The sequence below is a fragment of the Sciurus carolinensis genome, chromosome 15 (genome assembly GCF_902686445.1).
Source record: "Sciurus carolinensis chromosome 15, mSciCar1.2, whole genome shotgun sequence".
In the NCBI taxonomy this organism is placed as follows: domain Eukaryota; kingdom Metazoa; phylum Chordata; class Mammalia; order Rodentia; family Sciuridae; genus Sciurus; species Sciurus carolinensis.
In genome coordinates this window covers 11,763,836-11,787,169 of record NC_062227.1, presented here as the reverse complement: position 1 = coordinate 11,787,169, position 23,334 = coordinate 11,763,836, and the positions used below count along the sequence as shown (strand labels likewise).

The 23,334-nt window shown below is 39.7% G+C and overlaps 2 protein-coding genes across 9 annotated transcripts in view; both read right to left on the bottom strand.

Moving 5' to 3' along the window:
- Nucleotides 1-15,875, bottom strand: part of Secisbp2 (SECIS binding protein 2) — a 38,381-nt gene extending 22,506 nt beyond the window's left edge. For 4 of the 8 annotated variants that reach the window (XM_047526538.1, XM_047526539.1, XM_047526546.1 and 1 more), the window contains exons 1-8: nt 15,761-15,875; nt 14,380-14,525; nt 10,013-10,262; nt 9,140-9,263; nt 7,550-7,776; nt 4,605-4,686; nt 2,926-3,131; nt 219-341 (exon numbers count right to left, since the gene is read on the bottom strand). In XM_047526538.1, coding sequence (XP_047382494.1) covers nt 219-341; nt 2,926-3,131; nt 4,605-4,686; nt 7,550-7,776; nt 9,140-9,263; nt 10,013-10,262; nt 14,380-14,525; nt 15,761-15,796 — 1,194 coding nt within the window. In that variant the 5' untranslated portion in view covers nt 15,797-15,875. The remainder of the gene's footprint in view (nt 1-218; nt 342-2,925; nt 3,132-4,604; nt 4,687-7,549; nt 7,777-9,139; nt 9,264-10,012; nt 10,263-14,379; nt 14,526-15,760) is intronic. The other 4 variants (XM_047526541.1, XM_047526543.1, XM_047526542.1 and 1 more) reach the window with 2 other exon arrangements.
- A 1,575-nt stretch (nt 15,876-17,450) lies between these two features.
- On the bottom strand, nt 17,451-22,662 carry Cks2 (CDC28 protein kinase regulatory subunit 2). The gene is made up of 3 exons (XM_047526615.1): nt 22,503-22,662; nt 18,785-18,912; nt 17,451-17,783 (listed from the first exon to the last, which is right to left on the bottom strand). The coding sequence occupies exons 1-3, from the start codon at nt 22,559-22,561 to the stop codon at nt 17,731-17,733; spliced, it is 240 nt and encodes a 79-aa protein (XP_047382571.1). The 5' UTR covers nt 22,562-22,662; the 3' UTR covers nt 17,451-17,730.
- Nucleotides 22,663-23,334: the final 672 nt, after the last annotated feature.

Here is a 23,334-nt window from a genome sequence, read left to right as displayed (position 1 = left end):
ACTCACTCAAATGTTTACTGAGTGCCTGCCATGAGGTAGCTGGGGAGCCCAAAGGAACATGTGAGGACAATGAGTGACTATTTTCTTTAGTACTAGGAAAAAGATCATTAAGAAAATGTTAAAGATTTTCACTTATGAAACCAGTAATGACCCCACGTGTCTATTAAGAAAGACCCATTTATTATATCATGCAAGGTAAATAATAAACATAAGTGTACTTCAATCCTTGGTGGCTCTTGAACTGTCAGGATTTCATATTTCGATTTAGACTTTTCTTTCTTTTTCTTATTCTTTCTTGAGGCTTCATTTTGTTCAAGGTCACCACCTTGTGATGTTTTGGACTAGAACAAAAAACAATGTAAAAATTGTGGGTTTTTAGGGCATCCAATAGAATCTTTAACACGAAACATAAGAACTAAATTAAGATATTGAGTTGTACAAACCCATGTCAATTCCATTTGAATTGAAAAAGAATTCTATCCTTATCCCTATTTTCTAAAGATTCAGTATCTTTAGAAATAAAATCTGGGGGAATAGTTGTAATGCCAATTCCTTCTGAAAACTGTGGATTTGGACATGACCTAGTTTCCATCTTGAGGTCAGGTTATCAGTGATCCTACTAATACCAACCTGAGCTCATTCATACATCCATTCTGTCAGCAAGGCCTGGGATTCCTAACCTGGTCTGTCTGTGTGTCACAATCATGACTGAACCCTTCCACCCAGCATGGATGTGCTGAACTGACTCCCACAGGTCCCTTAGCCCTTGCCCCTTCTACAATCAAGGCAGGTATGCTCTGGTTTTAGGACCTTTGTACTTAACACTCAGATTAGGTGATGATATCTCTGACTTCTTCATTAAGGTAAACATCACCCAATTTCTACCCATTCCTTCCCTCGTGGTCCTCTGACTTTGCTTGGTTTTCCCTTGAGACCACTACCCACTCTCCGACAAGCTCACACCTGCCTGCATACTGTTAAGACTCTCTTCATCGGAACAATCTACAAGGGCAGGGACTTCTTATGTTTTTGGGTCCTGCTCTATCCCAGGGGGAATTTATCCCTGAGGAGTAAAAAAGAGTCAGCAGCTATTAAAAATGAGCTTTTCAGTCTAATGGGCACAGTAGTATAGGCCTTAAATTCCAGCTACTTGGGAGGCTGAGGCTGAAGGATGGCAAGTACAAGGCCAACCTGGGAAACTTAGTGAGAAACTGTCTAAAATAAAATTTTTAAAAAGGCTAAGGATGTAGCTCAGTGGTGGAGTACCTCTGGGTTCAATCCCCAGTACTAGGAAAAAAGAAAGAAAATAAGCTTTCCCATTGACCTAGAGGGGTTGCTCTTAATATATTTTAAGGACATATTTTAAGGATAATGTGGACTACATGATTGTATTTTGTCCAAAAACTTGCTGGGGTATAGCTCAGTGGTAGAAACCACCATTGCTTCCCCGCCCCCCAAAAAGGAAAGAAAAATGTAGAAGCCAAAACAATGGAACCCTCTCTCAATTTGTTTATGTTTTCACAAGTCTGAGGCAGAAGCATAGTGGATTCCTAATGTGGGGCTCTGTAAGAGGTGGGAATCAAAGAGATGTGGGAGAAAGGTTGGGTGGTAGCTCAGTGGGAGTGGGCACTCAGCATGCACAAGGGCTTGGACCCAATCCTCAGCACCAAAAAATAAAAAATAGTAATAAAAACTTAAGTGTGAAGAGGAATGGGAAAGAATACCTTTTATATCACTAGATCCTTGTAGTGCTACATTCCAATTTTCTGTAATAAAATTTCATAGTACACAGAGTTTCAGAAGAAAACTGCAAAACCATCTGGGTTATAAGATTACAGGAGATCTTAATTTTCTTATTTTTATTTTAGAGGCTTTCTAAAATAAACTTTTCTTATACCTATAATTAAAGTATTTCTAAAAAAAGATTCTAGAAAAATAAAAAAGAGCTGTTGATTCTGAAAGTTAACTGCACAGTAGGAAAACTGGCTTACACAGAAACCTAGAAGCTGCAGCCAAGAAGTGGACAGTGGGCTGCTGTCTGGTGCTTAATACCTGCAGCAACTCAGAAACAGGGACAAGGGTGCCAAGGAAAGGCAAGTTCTGTGTATGCATAAAAGGGAAGGTCTCTACACAGAGCAGTGTCAAATAAGCACTTTGACACTGTTGTAATTGTCACCATTACATTTCTTTGTAAAGGCCTCATAAATACACACAGCTCGACGTCATGTGGGAGAATCTAAAGACATTTTTGGATATCAAAAAGCATCCTCATACTCAAAAGGACTGCACTTCTTCTATATTTTACTAGACAAGGTCATATTTCAACTTCACATACTTCTACACAATGAAAACCAAGAATATCCAGACTGGGGCTGGGTTCAGCTCAGTGATACAGCACTTGCTTAGCCTCTGTGAGGACCTGGGTCTGATTCCCAGCACTAAACAAAGAAAAAAGAATTCAAAACAGCTCCCAAACATTTTAAGACTTTGGTTCTAAAATGTGGATTCTCACATTTAAAAATTATCCCTTGAATTCCTGGATGAATATCATTCTTTTTTCAAGATGCAAGTAAAACAAGCTCGGACCAGTGAATACAGGATGGAATGAAGCACTTTCACAGTTAGGACTGAGATAGGTAATCATCCAGTGGCATAGATTAGTATAATCAAAATGTGACACATCCCTTTTAGTTTCCAATTCATTTTATGTTCATAACACAGTATCTGCCACCCTGACCATGTTTAGGTGTTCAGTCCAGAGGCATTATGCACATTCACACTGTTGTGCAACCGTCATCACCCTCTACTTCCAGAGCTCTTTTCCTCTTACAAAACTGAAACTGTCCCCAAGAAACACTAACTCTCCATTCCTCTTCCCCACAGACCCTGGCAACCACCTTGCTTTCTGTCTCTTGTGTTGCATACCTTTTCAGTAGGATGAATGTGTTTCTCTTTGTTGTAGGAAGGATCCGAAGATAAAATTTCAGAAGATGACAAATTAACACTTTTAGGATCTGCTGATGAAGCAAACGTCTTTAGGTTTATCACGGAAGTAACATTTTTAGGAGCTGCTGACAGTTCTGAAGGTAACGTCTGCCGAACAATATAACCCATTGGTGTCCAAGATAACTCTGCTCAAAGATAACCAAAATTGTTGAACAACCTCAACAGTAAATCAAAAATTTTATAGTTACTCAAACATGCATTACATGAGGTAATTGCTCACAGAACAATTAAAATTAGGTTATTGTCCAAAATATCCCCTTGGAAACTATAGTATTGACTCAACTTGTTTTTCTTCTGGGAGCATGCATGATGAATTTTCCCCCTTTAAGCTTGTAAGGTTGATTTTCCTAGAAACTAGCTTTTTAACTTAGGGGGATGGAGGTGGGTAGACAAACAATAGTTTTGGTTTAAAAAGAATCTACAAGAACATCCACGTGGCAAACACACAGAATTAAAAGAGCTAAAGATCAAATTTTGGCCCTACTAACCTTGATGTGTACCTTTAACATCAGAAGTCAAAGATCACTAGACTTCAGCTATCACAATAACTGGTAATTTATTTCTTTTAGAACAGAGGTATAAGTACAGCAACACTACTCCTTAGGTGCCCATGAAACTCTATACACAGACAAAACAAAAGGACATCCATCAGGACATGGGCAGATGAACACCTGTCAGCAGCTGTGGCTACCATCAAGGGAGGCTGTTTGTATCACTACAGAGCTACACATCCTCAGAGCAGCCTCAGGAGTGAAGATCCATACTAAAGCACATTTGTAAACACAAGAAAGCAAAAGAAAACACAGCAATGAATAAATTCAGGTTTTCTGTTAGGACAAGCTTACTACAAAAATTTCAAAAGCAGACTCTTAAACTTTTTGACTATGTTACTTCTTGGCAAGATTAGGACAGATCAGTTCTGAGGAGCACAGAAGTCAAAACTGTTGTCCTAATAGTAGGAAAGCATCAGTTGCCTTCTCACTCTCCCTCTTTCTCCCAAGAATACCCTGCTGTGTTCCAAAGGCTGTGTGATATGCAGCTGTGGAGCAGGAAATGTCAAAGCAGATCTGGAGAACTAGATGCTAAAGAGCTACAAAACTGTAATGCAAGGCTGCTCTTACTGGACTTTAAGTCTTGGAAAATAGTTATTTTCACAGGCTATGTGAAAACACAACACATTTCTCGTTATTTTTAAGTGAATTAATATGTTTACATTTGTTTCAATTTTAAATATAGTAAATATTGACATATATTGCCCAAATAAAGAAAAGTTCTTTGGGGACCCTCACCTTTTAAAGGAATTGGGAGTCCTGAGATTAAAAAAAAAAAAAAAAAAAAAAAAAAAAATTGGAATTGGGTAATACTGAAAGAAGGAATCATCTCTGAGTTCATAAATTTCTCACTTGATTGCATATATATTTCATATAGAATTCTCGTCTCTTTACACTCCTTGTGCATGGATGTTGGATCTCATTTACTTAAATTTTCTAAACCAACACTGTTAGTTGGGCAATAAAAACCTTTCATTGCATTAGAATTAAAAATGAGCTCAGAAAATATACACATTTTTTAAAATAATATTTTGCAGGCACTCTTACCTGTTGTACACGAAGGGGAATTGGTAGCAGCATTATTAGTTACATATTCACTTGGATTATTATTTTTCAGCACTACTTCACCCTAATAAGAAAATATGTCATCAGGGAAAAGCTAATTATAAAAATGTCATACCACTATTAGAATAGCCTATTATAATATACCTATTAGAATGGCCGAAATCCACAACATGGACAACCCCAAACTCCAGGAGTATGTAGTCTAACAGGAACTCTCATTCATTGGAGAGGATGCAAAACACACTTTGGAAGATAGTTTGGAAGATAGTTTCTCACACATGACTATCAAGCCATAAAAACACATGGAAGAACTTAAATGCATATTACTAAATGAAAAGAATCCAGTCTGAACAGACTACATACAGTAAGATGCCAACTATACGACATTCTAGAAAAGGTAAAAGTATGGAGACAATGAAGATATCAGTGGCTGGCAGGGTATGGGAAAAGAGATGAATAGGTGGAGCAGATGACCTTCAGGCCAGGGACACTACACAGCATGCTATGATGACGGCTGCATGTCACTATGCATGTCTAAATTCAGAATGTCCAACACCAAGAGAGAACCCTGCAGTAAATTATGGATATGAGGTGATAAAGATGTGTTTATGTAGGTTCATCAACTGTAACAAGCATACTACTCTAGAGGGGGATGTTGATAGTCTGGGGAAGCTGTGCATTTGTGGTGACAGGTAGTAGGTGGAAAAGCTCTGACCCTTCCTCTCAATTTTGCTGAGAACCTAAAACTGCTCTAAAGATTTAAGTCCAATTCTTATTCACTTAATTTTTGCAGTACTGGGGATTAAGCCCAGGGGTGCTCTACCACTGAGCTAGATCCCCAGCCATGTACTTATATATATATTTTATTTAATTAAGTCAGTAGTACTGGGGATTGAACCCAGGGGTACTCTACCATTGAACTCCGGTCCTTTCTTAAACTTTTGAGACAGGGTCTCAAATGACATCATTTACCAGCCTATACTGGTCCAAAATGGTCTATCAAAAGGCCCATGAATAAATGGAAGAATGTAAGGCATGCTTTCATTTATGAAGAAAGAAAGCTGCCTCACACCTTGAACTCAAACCATGTGGTGATGTGGTGTGGTACAGGAGTGTGACTGCATTAAGATACACCTCAGCACCAGATAGCACCACAGGTAAATGTAAATGGATAAATTCAAATGTGAAATGATTAAGTAGACAATAAATTTAAAATAACTTTTGAGGTTCATATGCTTTTTCAGAAATTTACACACTTGTTATTTATTACTTAAGTCTAGTAGTTGTTCAAATACAGGCTGGGATTGGGGATGCAACTCAGTGTGGCATTCAAGAGGTCCTTGGTTTCATACCCAGCACCTAAAAACAAAACACAGCCTGTTCTTCTAATAAATATAACTTTTATGCTCACCAAGACCAATTAAAAAAAAAAGGCTTACCTGTGCAAGGCTTAAATATATTATCAACAGGACAGACCCAATGCAACAACTGTTTGCAAAAATATTTAATGACATGAAAAAACTACCAAAAATTTTTTTAAAAATTAAGACTGTACACATATACTTCCAAATTGAAGGGAATGCTCTTCCATTTCCACCTTATATTATTTTTCGAAGATAGAATAAAGTGCTAAGCATGTTTTTTTCTCTTGGCTGTGCAATTTCAGACACTTATATTTTCTTTTTTTACTTAATATTTTTGTCACTGACAGACACTACTGATACAATCAGAAAAAAAGGATTTCTTTTAGAAGAAAAAAAAGAACATATAGAATTCAAGATAATGAGGCAATCAGTATGTAAATCTGCTTCCATAAAAGGATGGACCTTATTTTATGTTCCAAAGGGTAAATGAATGATCTGTTTCTTTGTTACCTTTCTTCTTTCTCCTTGTTTTCATACTGATTTGTACTCCATCTCTCCCTTCAGTGGAAATTTATCAAAAGTCATTTTAGGGAATACTAACCCAACACTATTTTTTCCTGGAAGTCTGAAATCAATCCATTCAAGGAAAATGTCTCAATACCGTCGACTAAACTTTTGAGACCAAATGTTGTATATGATGTAATTTAAAATTATAAAGCAGTAAACTGAAAGCACCTATTGCACCTTTTTTTATTTTCTTGTTTTTTTTTTGGTATTGGGAATTGAACCCAGGGACGCTTTACCGCTGAGTTACATTTCCAGTGCTTTACCACTGAATTACATTTCCAGTCCTTTTTATTTTATTTTTTTTGAGACAGAGTCTCACGAAGATACTTAGGCCTCATTAAGTTGCTGAGCTGTGTTTCAAACTTGTGATCCTCCTACCTCAGTTTCCCAAATTGCTGGGATTACAGGTGTGCTCCACTGTGCCCGGCTCTAATGCAATGACTTTTGTTGAATCTGCTGTATCATTAGCAAGACACAGATGCAGATAAAAAGTCTGAAAATTCAGAAGTTACACTGTGCAGTTTTAAGTATTACTTTTAAAAAGTCTTTTCCTCGGGGCTGGGGAGATAGCTCAGTTGGTAGAGTGCTTGCCTTGTAAGCACAAGGCCCTGGGTTTGATCCCCAGCACCCAAAAAAAAAAAAAAAGTCTTTTTCTCTCTATTGGAAAATGGCTATCAGAATTCAATGCTAGAGATGGCATGTTTAAAATGGCCTGTCAAAGCAGTTACACTAAGCCAGACACTTTTCCTTTTGAAGCACTACAATACCTTTTATTTACAAGATAAAAAGATTTTAGGTGGTTCTTTAAGAAAATTAAAAAAGGTAGTGGCCTCACTGTAAAGAGTTCAAATAGCAAAGAAGGTCAGCTAAGTGCAGGATGAGGCCTCCGGAATGATGTGGACTTCACAGCTCTCATTAGGATTACTGTGTAGTGTCTGAAGTGATGCAAAGGTGTGTACTGAGGACAGAGAGAGACACAGACCCCCTCCAACTTACCTGTGACACTGCTGCAACTGGTTTTCCCACTTCTCCTAGGAGAGAGATATTGGAGGAGGTAGAGTGGAAAGGTCCCCACCTGGGTTGTTTTTGGATCTCTGACATATTATTCTGTGGACCCTGCAGTTCAGGAAAATCCAATCTGCTAAATTCAAATTCAGGTTTGGAAGTAGACACACCTTTTGCAATGATTCTGGATTTCTTATCTGTTCGTTTATGATAACCATCTGTAATTACGAAATGAAAAGATATAAATTGATGACTAATACTTGAGCTTAAATTTCAGAGCAGAAAGTCTATCTATCACTATTGATGTACTGGGCTGCTGTCAGAATATCCTAACTTTGGTGGTGTTGCTTATTTTCTTTACTGTAGTATGAAACCCAAATGACTAGTACCATGGATCTTCTTTTTGCAACACCATAATGAAAAGTAAAATGCACTTCAAATGTGGGGAATAAGTTTAAAGCTAATGAAATAGTTACTTCAACCTGACTGCACAGTCTAGCATTTTAATTATTCATAACATGTATTTTAGAATTTTGCATATTTAAGGAGATCCTAAGTAATAAGCCTTTAAGTAATCAACTTTCTACCTTTCAGTTTGCAAGCAGCATGAAACTTACAGCCTCTTCCCCATCATTTTCCTTAAGTGCCCTGGGGAGGTAGACTGCAGCACCATGTAGCTCCTCACTGAACTGTGAGGCCAGAGCTACTACAGTTAAAACTTCCCTTTCACCTTTCCATGTGCCAGGTAGTTTATGAGTGAAGTCAATGAAAAGAGATAAATTTACAAATAAGGTAATATAAATGACACATGAATAAATTGGCAGTCTCAGAAATTACGTAATTACAAGTTTTATGTCATTATATAAATGGTGACGCGTATAAGCAAACTGTACTAGTACAGGAACAATATACAACACCACAGTTTGGGGGTGTGGTTCAATGGTAGAGTGCTTGCTAGGATGCACAAGGTCCTGGGTTCAATCCCCAGCAATGAAAAAAAAAGAAAAAAGAAAGCTTATATAAGAATATGACACCACACAGAATGACTCATCACTCATTTTCAGTCAGACTGGAACAGAAGTTTTCAAGCTCACAATAGATGTGATTTGTGGCATAACTAAAAACTGTGCCCTCTGAATAACTACAATGCCCAGGTTTGGTATTATTTAGGATAGAATTTTAGCCAAAACCTCTTCCACCAACTAAGTCTCCCAGAACACCAGAGAAGCTACATCAGGAATGAATATGGTCAAACGATATCAAGGATAAGGTTGTGATCTGCTTTTATTTAAGGGCATGTTTCAAAGCATGTTGTTATCACCTAACTGCCACACAATCTCAGATAAGCTCTTCATGTGTAAAGCGAAGTCCCCTCCTGAGTACACAAGGCAACACATAACACACAGTAATCCCCCACCTGGGAGGAAAAACTTCCAGAATATCACAGGAAGTCTGATGCCCTCAGCTGTATCACGTTCCAGGTCTCATTTCTTGAACAGTCACAATGAACAAGTCCAAAGAAACAGCTGATATTTTGAGGTACATGGAGTTATGTTGACAATACACAGAGTTTATTTTTACCTGATTTCAAACCATTCTCAGCATAAATGGACAAATGATGGGAACCTTTTGCTGACTTTATTTCAGATGATATTGTACCATCGGCCTTTTTACTGTTAAACTTTTGCACATCATAGGTTTTTTTCTGCAGGAGAGATTTAAAAGCAACATAAAATAAGAAAACTACCACCATAAAAAAAGTTTAAAACAGTAAATTAGGAAGCAGTCACAATTCATTTTTAAAACGTTTACATCAATTCATTTCTTTCTTTTTTTTTGGGGGGGGGGGGCGGTGCTGGGGATTGAACCCAGGGCCTTGTGCTTATGAGGCATGCACTCTACCGAGCTACATCTACAGTCCTTCGGTTCATTTCTTAAAAGGCTAAATACCACAAAAAGATATGTGTGCTGGGCACAGTGGCACATGCCTGTAATCCCAGTGACTCAGGCTGAGGCAGCAGGATTTCAAGTTCAAGGACAGCCTTGGCTACTTAGCCAAGACCTTGTCTCAAAATTTCAAAAAACTCAGGCTGGGGTTGTAGTTCAGTTGTGGAGCACCTGCCTCACACATATGAGGAACTGGATTCTATCCTCAGCACCACATAAAAATAAATACATAAAAGAAAAGTATTGTGTCCTTCTACAACTAAAAAAATATTTGTATTTAAAATTTTTTTTTAATTTTAAAAAATAAAAAAAATTTAAATGAAAAGGTCTGGGGATGTAGCTCAGTGGTAAAGTGGTTCTGGGTTCAATACCCAGCACCAAAAAAAAAAAAAAAAAAAAAAGACGATAAGTACTGCCTAAATACCAATCAAAAATATATCAATTCCTTATATTTTAAACACTACAGCAACCAACTCAAGGATACAACATAACCTTAGCTTTCCTCACCTTAAGCAGAGCTTTTGTTTCTTGTGGGAGGGGGCCTCTGTGCTCATTTCGGGGCTTTACGGTCTGAAAACCTTGGTAACAGCTGGCTTGGCTGTAATCATACTGCGAGGCAGGCACTGAGCAAATGTTTTGTGTAGACTCAAGGGTGTAAGGAGAATAGGCATATGGATGGAGAGTTATCTCTGAAGATAAATAATGAGGTGGAAACGCTGAAGGTCCAAAGGCTGTTTCTTCAGTATATATTTTCTGTCTAGAAAGTATACATTTCAGTTAAGATTTCATAACATAAACCAAGGAGCTTAAAATTTCATAATAAACTCACTTAAACATTTAATAAGTTTTTAGATCATTCACTTTAACACTGGACTATCCCTAATTAAAAGCCAGATAAAATCCTCATTTCACAAATAAAGATGTGACCTGTTTCTATGCCTTTTTCACTAATCAGTCAGATGTCCATAAGCAATGTTAAGACAGCCCGAACACGCTCCAGCAGCTTTCCACTCTCCTGTTGTCCAGTACTTGGAAAAGCCTTTCTGCAACTCTGGTCAAAATGGCTAAAAATTCATGCCCTCTGCTGAGAGGCTGTTCAACAGCCTGCAAGTGGGCCTCCCTCCTGGGCTCCTGCAGATCATCTTTCCCCAGTCCTTCCCTGTTCTGATGCTCCATAACACTGTTTTGCTGACTATGAGGGTCAGAATATAAAGGGAACAGCACTGAGGTCAGCAATCACACTTCCTATGAACAATATGGATGCCATTTCTGAAAACCGCTATTTTGTCAATTTGTTCAAGCTGGTAGATTAAACCAAAATATAGCTTTTTAAAATTTTTTTTTTATTTTTACAGACTGCATTTTGATTCATTGTACACAAAGGGGTACATCATTTCATTTCTATGGTTGTGCTCAATGTATATTCATGCCATTTGTGAAATCATATCTACATAGGGTAATGATGTCCGTCTCATTCCACCATTTTTCATACATTCCCCATTTCCCTCTACATAATCTAAAGTTCCTCCATTCTTCTCTCACTCCCCATTCCTCCAACCCCCATTATATATCATCATCCACTTATCAGGGAAATGTTCAGCCTTTGGTTTTTTGGGATTGGCTTATTTCACTTAGCATAATATTCCCCAAATCCATTCATTTATCTGCAAATGCCATAATATTATACTTCTTTATGGTTGAAAAATATTCCATTGTGTATATATACCAGTTTCTTTATCAATTCATCTGTTGAAGGGCATCTAGATTGTTTCCACAATCTAGCTATTGTGAATTGAGCTGCTATAAACATTGATGTGGCTGCATTATTACAGTATGCTAACTTTAAGTCCTTTGGGTATAAACCAAAGACAGGGATAACTGGGTCAAAAGGTGGGTCCATTCCAAGTTTTGCTCACAAAGGATACAATCAATAATGTGAAAAGAGAGCCTACAGAGTGGGAGAAAATCTTTTCCACACACACTTCAGATAGAGCACTAATCTCCAAAATTTATAAAGAACTTACAAAACTCTACACCAAAAATACAAAGAATCCAATCAATAAATGGGTCAAGGAACTGGACAGACACTTTACAGAAGAAGATATAGAGGTAATTAATATATGAAAAATGTTCAACATCTCTAGTAATTAGAGAAATGCAAATTAAAACGACTCTAAGATTTCATCTTACTCCAATTAGAATGGCTATTATCAAGAACACAAACAATAATAGATGTTGGCATGAATGTGGGGAAAAAGACACACTTTACATTGCTGGTGGAGGTGCAAACTGGTGTAGCCACTCTGGAAAGTAGTGTGGAGAACCCTCAAAATATAGTTTAACACTGATTTAAACAACTTTAGTGTTAGACTGGAGATTTCAATTATTTTCCAAAGAAAGATGATACAATGACAAAATGCTAAGCAGACAGTTACAATACAAATCACAACCTCCTTGTTCCCACGATGAAAGGTAGAAAAACCCAAGCCTAATCATAACCCTCATATGCAGTCTTCCTGTTTCCTTGTCAGGAGGTAAGAAAATGTAGGCACCACTTATTAGAAACATCTAACATGTACCTGTTGCAAGGAGAGACTATGTGGAGTAAGAAAGGGAGTCATTATAAGCTCTATCTATCACACATGAATGAGTTTTACTACTTAGCCTTTTATTCAGTACACATTATCTTGTATCACTGTGCACTAACTTCATGTTATTATAATAAATGTAGATCTGGTAAGAGCTTTTATTTATAGGTATTTATTTATTTATAGGTATTTATCTCTAATAATGAAATATTCCTAACTAAAAACCAAAAAAAGCTCTCTTACTGATCTTGTTCTGTACCACAGAACACCTAACCTATTGCTGCTTCAAATGGTACTAAGAACTAGTTCTTTGCAGAAAAGAGGGATATTCAAATCTTTGTCTCACTACCTACAAGCTATGAATTCTGTTTGATTCTGTTTTGTACCTCAGAAAATCTAATGAAAAGGCTGAGGGTGTGGGTCACTGGAAAAGCACTTGCCTAGCATTTGTAAGGCCCCAGCTTCCACCCCCAGTATACCAAAAAGAAAAAAAAAGGAAAAGGGAAAAACAATAATGAAAATCTAATTAATGGCAAGTGAAGGTGAAGACTCTATTCTTCATAAGACGATGGGCATAGGCTTATACCTTTCTCAGCAAAACATGTATAGAAGTCAGGCACAGTAGTTCACACCTGTTATCCCAGGGACTCAAGAGGCTGAGGCAGGAGGAAGGTGAATTCCTGGTCAAACTGAGCACTTATTGAGACCCTGTCTCAAAAACAACACCAAATACATGTGCACACACACATACACATATGGACAATCATGGAGACTGTTTTTCTTTCAGCAGGCTTTAAGTAGTTTCTTCTCTGGAATCTAGTTAAAATCCTCAAGCCCTTCTTCCTTAAAAACTGAAGTAGAAGACATTACTATAACCCCATTCAAAACACCACCAAATGTTTCGATTTCCTACCCAACAAACCTAAACCTTTCTGTGGTACTACTATGTAGGCTTCCAATCTCTACAAAGCAAAGTTCAACTGTTATATATTGCTAAGCCACATGCAAGTTCTTCTCAAGCTGATTGGTTTTAATTAAACACATTAGCCAGTGCTTTCTGCAATTTCCAAAGTATACTACAAGATGCTGAAAATGCTCAACCAACTCCTGCCAACTGTAGTAGCAATTTTGAAAACTACTACTATTAAACTCAAGCCAAAAGAACTAAATGCTAAATCTGTCTCCCTGGAGAACAATAACATACTCACGAAAGACCAATTCTAACACATTAAGTTTCAACTTCTGTCAACAACTAAACCTTCTGATATTTCCTAAATTCAGCAGAATAAATCAATGATTTTCTTAATCATTGCAGTTTTCATTCTTGAAAATTAATTCTGGAATTTGGATGCAGTTTAAAAGGATTATAAAGCACAGAATTTGTACATAAGCACTAAAGCTGATGCAGCCCTTGAAAACAGAGACACAAATAAATGGACACAATTATGTGTCCAAATCCAGAAAAAAAATGAAAGTCATTTTGGTAATTACCAAGAAAATGAATTTTGAGGAGAAAAAGGAGAATCTAAAGAAAAACATAAGCCACCTTTCAATTAAAAGAATTTAAAACCACAATTTGTAAAATTGTAGGTTTATATAGGATGTATATAAAGTAAAATGTATATATAAATTGTAGGATGTATATAAAGTAAAATGATTAAAAGCAAAAGCCAGAAATTTCTTAAAAAAGAAAAAAAAAAAAAAAAAACAACAACTATTCACATAGAGGCGGCCATGGGGGCTGGTGGGGGTTTGCTCAACCCCCACTCACCCCTTCCCTGACCAAGATGTTAACACTTAAAAAAGAAGAACATGATATCTATTTGGTTTTTCCTTTGGTCTTTTTTCTTAACTGTCCCTTCCATTTCTTCTTCCATCAGATAAGTGATTTTCCCCCTAGAGCTGGGGATCAAACCCAGGATCCTGTACATGCCAGCCAAGCACACTATCACTGAACTACACTCCCAACCCCTAGATACCTGATATATTTTCAGACTGTATGAACAGTGAAACTATATTTTCTAATAAATGCAATGCAGTCTCCATTCATCCTTGGCCCCTAAAATAACAAACTGAGTATGGAAGAAGAGCAGAGGTAAAGTTCCAGTTTTTGTCAGGGTATACAGTTAAGTTATACTACTGGCTCAGATGCTTTTTGTCTAAAGAGCATTCTCTCACCATCTAGAGAACTTTAATGTGGTAGCTGTGGCATATATGAAAATCTAATCACCATTAAATCCAAGAAATAATCCCCTATATAAGACAAGATATTTAGAAGATACATACTCAGTCACTGATGGTTCCTGTACAAATGGATAGTAAGTTGCTGCACAGCTAGGGAAAACACATGTTGAGGACTCCGACCATGCCACGTTAAGCCCAGCAAATTTTGGGACAAAAGGCTTGACATCTGCTGACAACTTGATGCTGCCCTGTGGAAAAAGGTGGATTTGGGCTACATACATTCTAAGAGCAACCAAATGCAAACAAACAAAAATCCAAAGAGATGCTCCATTCTAACAACCCCAAAGTTGTTACTTAAAACCCTATGCCTAGGTCAAGCGTCAAGGTGTGTGCCTGGTACACTCCTATAATCCCAGCAACTCAGAATGCTGAGGCAAAAGGATGGCAAGTTTGAGGCCAGCCTGAGAAACTTACCAAGATCCTTTCTCAAAATAAAAAAGGTTTGGGGATATAGTTCAATGGTGGAGCACCTCTAGGTCCAATCCCCAATACAGTTAAAATATATATATATATATTTTTTTCCCTAGTAACTTTTGCTAACAATTTTTCCTCAGTGCTTTTTTTTTATTAGAAAAACATCTTTCAAATATTAAAAGTAAAAAATAAGCAAAGTCAATTAAAGTGGAAGTAAATAAAACCTACATGAGGACAACTATCCTTTCTATGGTTTTAAACTTGGAATATGCACACTTTACCTATCAGTTTAATTAGGTATAACAGAGAGCCTCCTTGGACTTACTGCTGTCAAATATACCCAGGAAATACTTAACAGTAGCACTCACAATACTGTTGCCTAAGCTAATGTACATTAAATTTCTCAAAAAAGTCACACAAAACATTTGCTTTTTACTCAGCCGACCACTAAGTCTCTTGCTTCATTGGAAAAACAAGATTTGATATGCTAGAAAATTATCCTATTGCCATGAGCTCTTGGAATTTAAAATAAAGTGGTTTTTTGTTTTGAGATTTTTGAGACGAGCAATAAGAAACTTACTTTCACCAAAAACTTTATAACGAGGGTTTTCAATAAATCTAAAACCAATTTACGTGTTTGACAGAGCTCGGTCTAGAGGCTGAGTGTGTAAGGCAAAGACCGAGACTTAAGAAAACCCACAAGACTAGAAAACCAATTACTCCTTCCCCAGAGCGCGACAAGCTTGCCGAAGTCCCCAGCTCTCGCCTCCGGGTCGCGGGGAAAGGTGGAGTACGCCGGCCTCTGTGGCATCACACCCCGGTCGCGGCGCTGACCACCGGGGGACCGGGGTAAGTGGCTGCCACCCCAAGGGCGGACCAAGGATCCCAGCTGCCCGCTCCCGCCCGCCACCCCGTCCTCTCCGGACTGAGAACCCGAGGGAATCAGGCCGACCTGCTGAGGCCGCCGAGAGCTCGCCCGCCATGGCGGGAAGTCCCCCGTGACCCTTACCTCGCCTTCAGACTCCCGCTGCCCCTCTGACGCCATGGCAGGGGCTCGGAAGAGCCCCGGCCCCGGGAGGTCAGCCACAGGGCCTACACCACTCAGCGTTTCCCACTTCGCAGGCGGCGCCAGGAAATGCGTCACTGAAACGCGACAGCGCCTCACCTCCTTCCGGCCGGAAGAACTAAAGACCCGGGGCCTGCGGAAGCCGCCAGTGGGAGTGGCCTGGGGCTGGAAGGAGGCGTGGCACCAGTGTAAGATAAAGGAACCTCATTGGCTCTCACGCGGGTTTCTGACCTGGCTGCAGAGACTGAAAACTCTGGGTGAAGCCGTGGGTTACCCGTGTCCCTTGGGACTAGGATTCCTTAGGTAGGGTACCGTGGAAAGGCCCCTTACCACGGTGACCTCCCGCATCTCTAGGTTGAAGACTCGCATACCCCCCAAGAGGCCTACAGACCGAAGGCTTACAAGTCTATCAGTGTCCTAAATTTTCAAAAACTAGCAGTTTGGAAGAGATGAGGCTCAATGGCCCCGAGCACCCATGAGTTCAATTCATTGTACCGCAGCCCCACACCCGCTCCCCCCGCTAAAATAAGGAACTCAACCTCAAAATTGCTATTTCAACAATTGTTGAACAATTTTAAAAATGTGCCAGGGGAAGATAGATGGAAAAGTGATTTATTTGTACAGGATGGATAAAAGGCTCTCCACAAGAGAAATGTGTTAAACACAGAAATTTAAAGTACAGGGAGGACAGGAAACATACTGGCAGTCTACAGTGTGGATTTCAAAAGATGCTCAAGAAGTTTGGAAGAGGTTGCAGGCTACTTAAGGATCAGAAAAAGTTTGCCTATACTATAATGCAGACCATTTAGTAAGGACTGAGGGGCTAACTAAATTGAGGCAGATCCCTGTAGACTTAAATACCAGGTATTTATTTCATGCAATAAATGCAGGCAGCTCCAGCTCTTGTTCAAGTTTCTGTCCAGATAGGTTACATAGATAGACCGTTAAAATTAAAATCCCAAGCCTGACAGCAATCTGTGCTGGCGGTTGAAAAGTCACCATCGGCTGTCACCATTCCCTCTCAGCTAGCATTTATTGTTCATCAGATACACTTTCTAAACTGAAATGCCTTGTGTTTACTGGCCAACTTACTGCTAAGCACATCAATTAAGACCTGTCTGCTTTTAACTCAGATATTTTCCTAGTAGTTAAAAAGGCCATGTAAACAAATGCAAAATACATATGGCATGAAGGTGTTTTAAGGTGCTTTAACTTTTAATAAATGCTGACCAAGGACATGTTATCCCCAGTATACATGTATGAATAAGTAATAAATCCTACTTTAACAATGCACCAGTAAAAAATATGGGGGAAAAAAAATTATCCCCACTTGGCAAATTGAGAGTGGTTTCTCTGCAAACCCATCAGCAGTGGCACTTTTTAGAAATGTGGAAAGAACCCAAACAGTACTGAGGTGGACTTCTGTTCACTTGGAGATTCTACACAGACGAATGACAAAGGTACAACATCTACTGGTTTTTTAGTCTCTTCACAAATTCAATCGTATCATCCCCCCATCTGATATTTCTTTCATGTAAGTTTATTTCCTCAGGGATAAAATTATAAAATGAAAATCAATCTCAATAGTCCCAAATTAACCAAGAAAATATACCTCAGTAACTTCAAACGGTGGTAAATGCAACATACAAACTTTATTTAACAAAAGTAACAGGTAATGTCAAACAGGCACTTATATTAAGAGAAAAACTGACTAGAAGAAATTTTATCTTAAACACCTTACAATAACCTACTTGCAGTTGCATTTAACTGAGCTCTGTTGCTGTGAAGAATACAGCTCATGCACAGGTATGGATGAATGATTTGTACATTTTTCAAGTATTCACTGAATACTACCTTATATACACATATACATTAAATTTGCGAAAGATTTAATTGATGATCCCAGATATACTTCATTTTTGTTGCTCTTTTGGAAGAGGTCGTCTAAAGAGAAGAATATGGGGTTCTGTGAAAAGAAAATATTTTAATACAATTAACAAAACAAACTAATTCAACTATTAATGGGTTTATAGTATCTATAATGAATTTTGTTTCAAAGTCACTGTTAACAGTAATTGAAGGAAAACTTATCTGACAATTTGAACAGTCCTCTAATATTTTAGCTTTACCTACCCTGGAAACAAAATTAGAGAAGCTTTATATCCTACCTTTACAATTTTCATTCCAGTGAAAAGAAAAATTTTATCTCTATTGGGAAAGGACATTCCCTTCAAATCAGCTACTGGATCTCATACTAATGTACATTGAAAACCGCCAGGAGTCAGGTGCTATGGCAGACGCCTATAATGCCAGAGACTCAGGAGGCTGAGAGGGGAGGATTCCAAGTTTGAGGCCAACCTCAATTTAGTGCAACCCTGTATCTTGAAATCAAAAAAATTAAGAAGGACTGGGGATGTAGCTCTGTGGTAAAGCTTCCCTGGGATTTAATCCCCAGTACTCAAAATAAAAAACAAAATGAACCCAGAAAATCCACCCCATAGAACCAATTTTCAATACATGGAGCCCCAAGACTCTGCAGTTCAGTTCCTCAGTTGCTTTTGTATTTTCTGGGGAAAGACCCCTTTGATTATGTGCCCCAATACCATACCAAGAAGTTATTAACATGGGTAGCACATATGTGACCATATGCTATCTAATATACCCTTAATGTGGCAAATTATTAGTTTAAAAAAAGTCACAGGAATTCCAGGTAATGAAAAAATACTTTAAATATTATTAACAATGAAAAATATTAAAACAGAACTATTTAAATTATTCTTGCAGGTGGAATAATGTAATATTCTTATTCCTATGGAATAGGAATAAATCTCCTGGGAGAGAAGGACTCAGTCATTTAAAAAAAAGTCGAGTTTATCAGAGTTGAGATATCACTGAATGTTCATGTTACTAAAAATTTGATATAGTCACTATTTTAAATTCAGTTAACCACTTTGCAGCAAAACTTACCTGGCTCATGAATCATGTAATGAACCCAGCCTAGACTTTGTTGGACACCAAGTCTCCTCCATTCCTCTTCAGACATTAGATGAGTTTTGGGTACTTGTTTGGAAAGTTCTCTGGGTAACATGACATGCCTGTTAAAAGAGATAGCCAGTATCAGTGCTTTGCATTTCTCCTACAATTATCATTTTATACATGTACCTTTAAGTTATTAAAAATTGGGGGGGGGGGGGGAGTTGGGTGTGTAGCTCATCAGTAGTGTTTGCCTGGCATGAGGGGAGGCCCTGGGTACAATCCACAGGCATCACTAAAAAACATGAGGTTTTTGCCCTCAAAACTATCAGAATTCTTTAAAGCGGCTCTATGTTACAATGTCACTGACGTCACTCTTGAGTACAGTAGTTAAGAGTATGCTATTTCAAAGCAGAATACATTTTATTTCAGGCTAAATTTTCTAACAGAATGCTTGCTTATAAGTCAATCTTCTCCAGTAACAGAACACCAAAATTTAAATCACATGGTTTCATATCCTAGCCTCTCCTGCAGCTAGCTTTGGTCATGAAACCAAATTCTGACCAATAGATAATAGGCAGAAAACATGCAATTCATGATAAATATCCTCCAAGAGGAAAAGGACATAACCAATTCTTTCTGTTGGAAGAGAGGGTGGATGCTAAAGCAAAAAGAGGTGAGAAGCCTGCTTCCTGACAGTAAAGCTGGACTTTTATATTAGGGGAAACAAAAATTCAAGGTAGTTAAATTGTGTTTCCTGTTACTAGATCAGTAGTAGAGTTCTTGTACACTGAAGAAATTGCTTCAGTACTTCAAGTACTTTGTTCAAAATTAAAAACAAAAAAAATACTAATTCTAACACAATTATAGATGTATCTGCCACTTATACAGACTTTCAGCTTTCCAATGTTACTGACTTATAACCAAAATTTATTCAGTTTAAACAGGCATGAAAGTCTTCAATGTCAAATCAAGAATATGTACAACTGTAGATTTATGAAGTTCTTAAAAACAAAACCACACCCCTTGCTCTCTTAGAGCACTTAATTTCCATAAAAAGGTTGCCTTTACAAAAGACATAATCCTCAGGTCCATTTTACCATTCCCAGAGATATTAATAGTTGTATACAGAACCAACCACAATCACTAACCTATTTTTATGACCACATGAGATAGCTACCCTTTAAGTCAGCTGGCTAGGTGAGAAGTACAATGTAGTCACATTTTAGCATATGAAAAAACTGAACCCATAACCAATTTTAAGCACCAAACTGTCATCAACTTAATTTGGGGGCCAGTTAATTAAGTACCAATTTAGTATTATTTGCAAGGCGAAAGTAAGCCTTAGAACAATTTTATGTAGACAGATTATGCTTACTACCACAATTCTGGTAAACTACATGGAGATTCTTAGTACACATCAGTAACCACTCATTCTTCAAATGCTGCTTAATTTTTAAGGCTCACAAAATCCCTGTTATTCGTATCTTGCACATTGTTGGTTAGTCTCCGAAAACGAATGCTTTTGTACACTTGCTTTCAGGAACAGAATATCTACATTAATGCAGAGTTATCTAAATAGAAGTTACCAACTCTTATCTTCCAAACCTTCCAAGCCATGTAAACTGGCTCTCCTTCACTGGAATTAAATTAGAGACAAAATTTTTAAGTAGTCTTAAGCCCACATAATGATTACCTGTATTTCACTACATGGTGATAGTAACTGCACCCAACTTTTACTTCAGTTGAAATACAAAACAGTGCGGTATGTATCACTTTTTTTGCCACTGGGGATAGATCCCAGGGCTTCACATGTGAGACAAGTTTTTACCCCTGAAATATATTCCAGCCCAAGTAATAATTACCAAGCATTAATAATCCCCAGTTTTCCTCCTGCAAAGGCTAGACTCCCATGTACTAGAGAAGACATGCCACCCACCTTTATAGCCTTTACAGAGTGCACAAGAGAAAGGACTAGGAAATTAAGTTTGCAAATACAGAAGAAAAAATAGATTGCTCACAGAAAGAAGAAAAATCTTTGAGGTTTACAATGCATGTAGCACTACTACATACAAACCACCCTAGACTCACACCTCAGTGGTGCATTGTCAGTACACATGCCCAGCTTTGTGGAGATTATTAGCTTAAGGTTCAGTGGCTCCATTAATTAAGATCAGCTCCTCCTGGTGTGCTGGTGGTATACACCTGGAATCTCACCGACTGGGGAGACTTAGCAGAAGGATCACTAATTTTGAGACCAGCCTCAGCAACTTAGAGAGACATGTCTCAAAACAAAAAATAGCTGAGTATAGCTCAGTAGGAAAGCACCCCTAGGGTCAATTCCCTAGTATCACCAAAACAAACCAGAAACCTAATTTATATTGGGTTAGAATAAATTATTTCAAACAAGATATTCTTCTATACATTATCACAAACTTTGTAAATGAGGCTTAGTGCCTATCATAGATGATCATGTGAGTATATTAAAACCGAAGAGATCACTAGCAGAGGTCAGAGAAGTATCTTAGTCTAATTTTAATAGTATGCCCTAAGAGAAATTTGCATAGACCCATAAAACTTTATTCTAAACACTTGGGTCCAGATTGTCCCAAAACTTAGAGTTTGCCAAGTTTTAAAAAGGTACTAGTTTACATTCAGTCCATTATTGGATATCCCTGGTTAGGCTCTTGGTTAACATCATCGAGGGCACCCACTCTTAACGTAAATTTCTTCCTTAAACGGTATTCTCCGCAATCTTATCTAAGAAGGCAAACAGAAAACAAGGTCACTGTTTGGCCAAGGGCAGTGTAGGCTTCCCCACCCCTACATCTTGGTCATTTCCCAGAATGCAGCATTGTAGTTACGACCAAGTAGGACAAGGGGTTGCCTGGTCTTTGAAGCCACGCCCCAATGAAGTTCCGATACAAGGCCAATGTATTTTAAGCGTCCCCACCACCCACGGTTCAATCTGCTCCATCGTACTGGCGCCAAGTTGAGCCACTGCTTTCTAGTGCATGGCTTCAGAATTCACAAGTCACACAAAAACCGCCTCAATTTGCTCACTGTATACTAGCAGGAGAAAAAAATGCCCAAAATCCACTGGATCCTGAAACGAAGGTCTCTAATACACCCAATCGCCATGCTGTGCACACTCGCCTCCGTCGTCACTCCCAGTCAACAGTCCCAAATCCCCGTCGGGCTCATTCGTAATTTTCAGAACCACTAACTTCAAAAGCAAGCAAGAAAAAAGTGTTAATCTGTAAAGAGGCCTGGAGTCGCAGTCTAAGCTGACAGAGCTGCAGGCTCCGCCGTGACCCGGCCGGGGCCGCTGAACGGCTGCTCCCGGAAAAGCAGAAGGGGGCGCGGCGGCCCCTGGGTCGAGCCCGCCCTGCTTCGGAAGCCCGAGCTGAGATCAGCCTTTACTGGGACCGCGCGCCCGCCACCCGCCACCCGCCACCCCCGACTCCGCGCTGCGGAGGACCCCAGGCCGGTTCCGGTCTGGGCACAAAACACGGCCTAGTCAGCGCCGCTCCTCCAGCTCAGGGCTGGCGAACAAAGGCGACCTCACGCGCCCCGACTCCGGGCGGCGAGGACCGTGGAGCGACCCCGGTCCTCCACATCCCGCCGCGGTCCAGCTTCGCGACCTCGGGCCTACGCTGCGGCCCACGCCATCCCGCCGAAGAGGCCAAGTGGGTCCCCGAAAGCCGCTCACCGGTACTCATAGTGCTCGTCGAAGTACTTGTCTGAGTAGTAGATCTGCTTGTGGGCCATACTGCCGGCGCACAACAGGGCGGAAACCGAAGACTGCAAGAACAAGCGAAGCGGAACGCACGTCCGTTTCTACCCAGGGCAACGACTCGACTAACTCAACGACCGCAGGCCCAACGCTCTGGATTTGAATCCGACAGCCCGTCGCCGATTGGACAGCAGCGCTGACCAATCACCTCCCAAATCAAGCCGCTAGAGGGTGGGGCCATCGGCTAGCCTATCATTGCTCTCTCTCGACGGCCTTCTCTTCCGATCAGCCAATCAGAGACCTGTTGCGAGGTTACCCAAGGGAAGAAATGAAGGGTTGGTCAGGAGCGGGGTGGGCTGCCCAGAAGGGCAGGGGCGTGGCCAGAGGAAGGCGGAACCAGGACGTTAAGAGCTGCAGGGAGCGTGCGCGGGGTTTTAGAAAGTTCCAGGGCAGCGGAGCCGTTGGGCGCAGGCCTGTGGGTGGGTGAGGTCTCGCGGGTTTTGGCGGGACCGGAAGTGCTGTCTGCGGGGCTCTGAGCGGATCCTTTGGGTGAAGCTGGTTTTTCCCGGCCTCCCGCGCTTAATCTGGTTGAAAAGCGTTAAGGGGCAGTAGACAGACTCTGAGGAGGCTGCGCCGCCGACCCGGCTCACCTGCCCCCAGGTGTGCTTGCGGGTCCGAGCCGGGCGTCGGCGCGGCCTTGAGAGAGCTGACCTGGGGCGTCCTCTTCGGGACACGGTCGGAGGCCCGTAGTGGCCTCTGGCCTTCCCTCTGGCCTTCTCACTCCCAGCAGAGACCAAGTGTAGGAAAT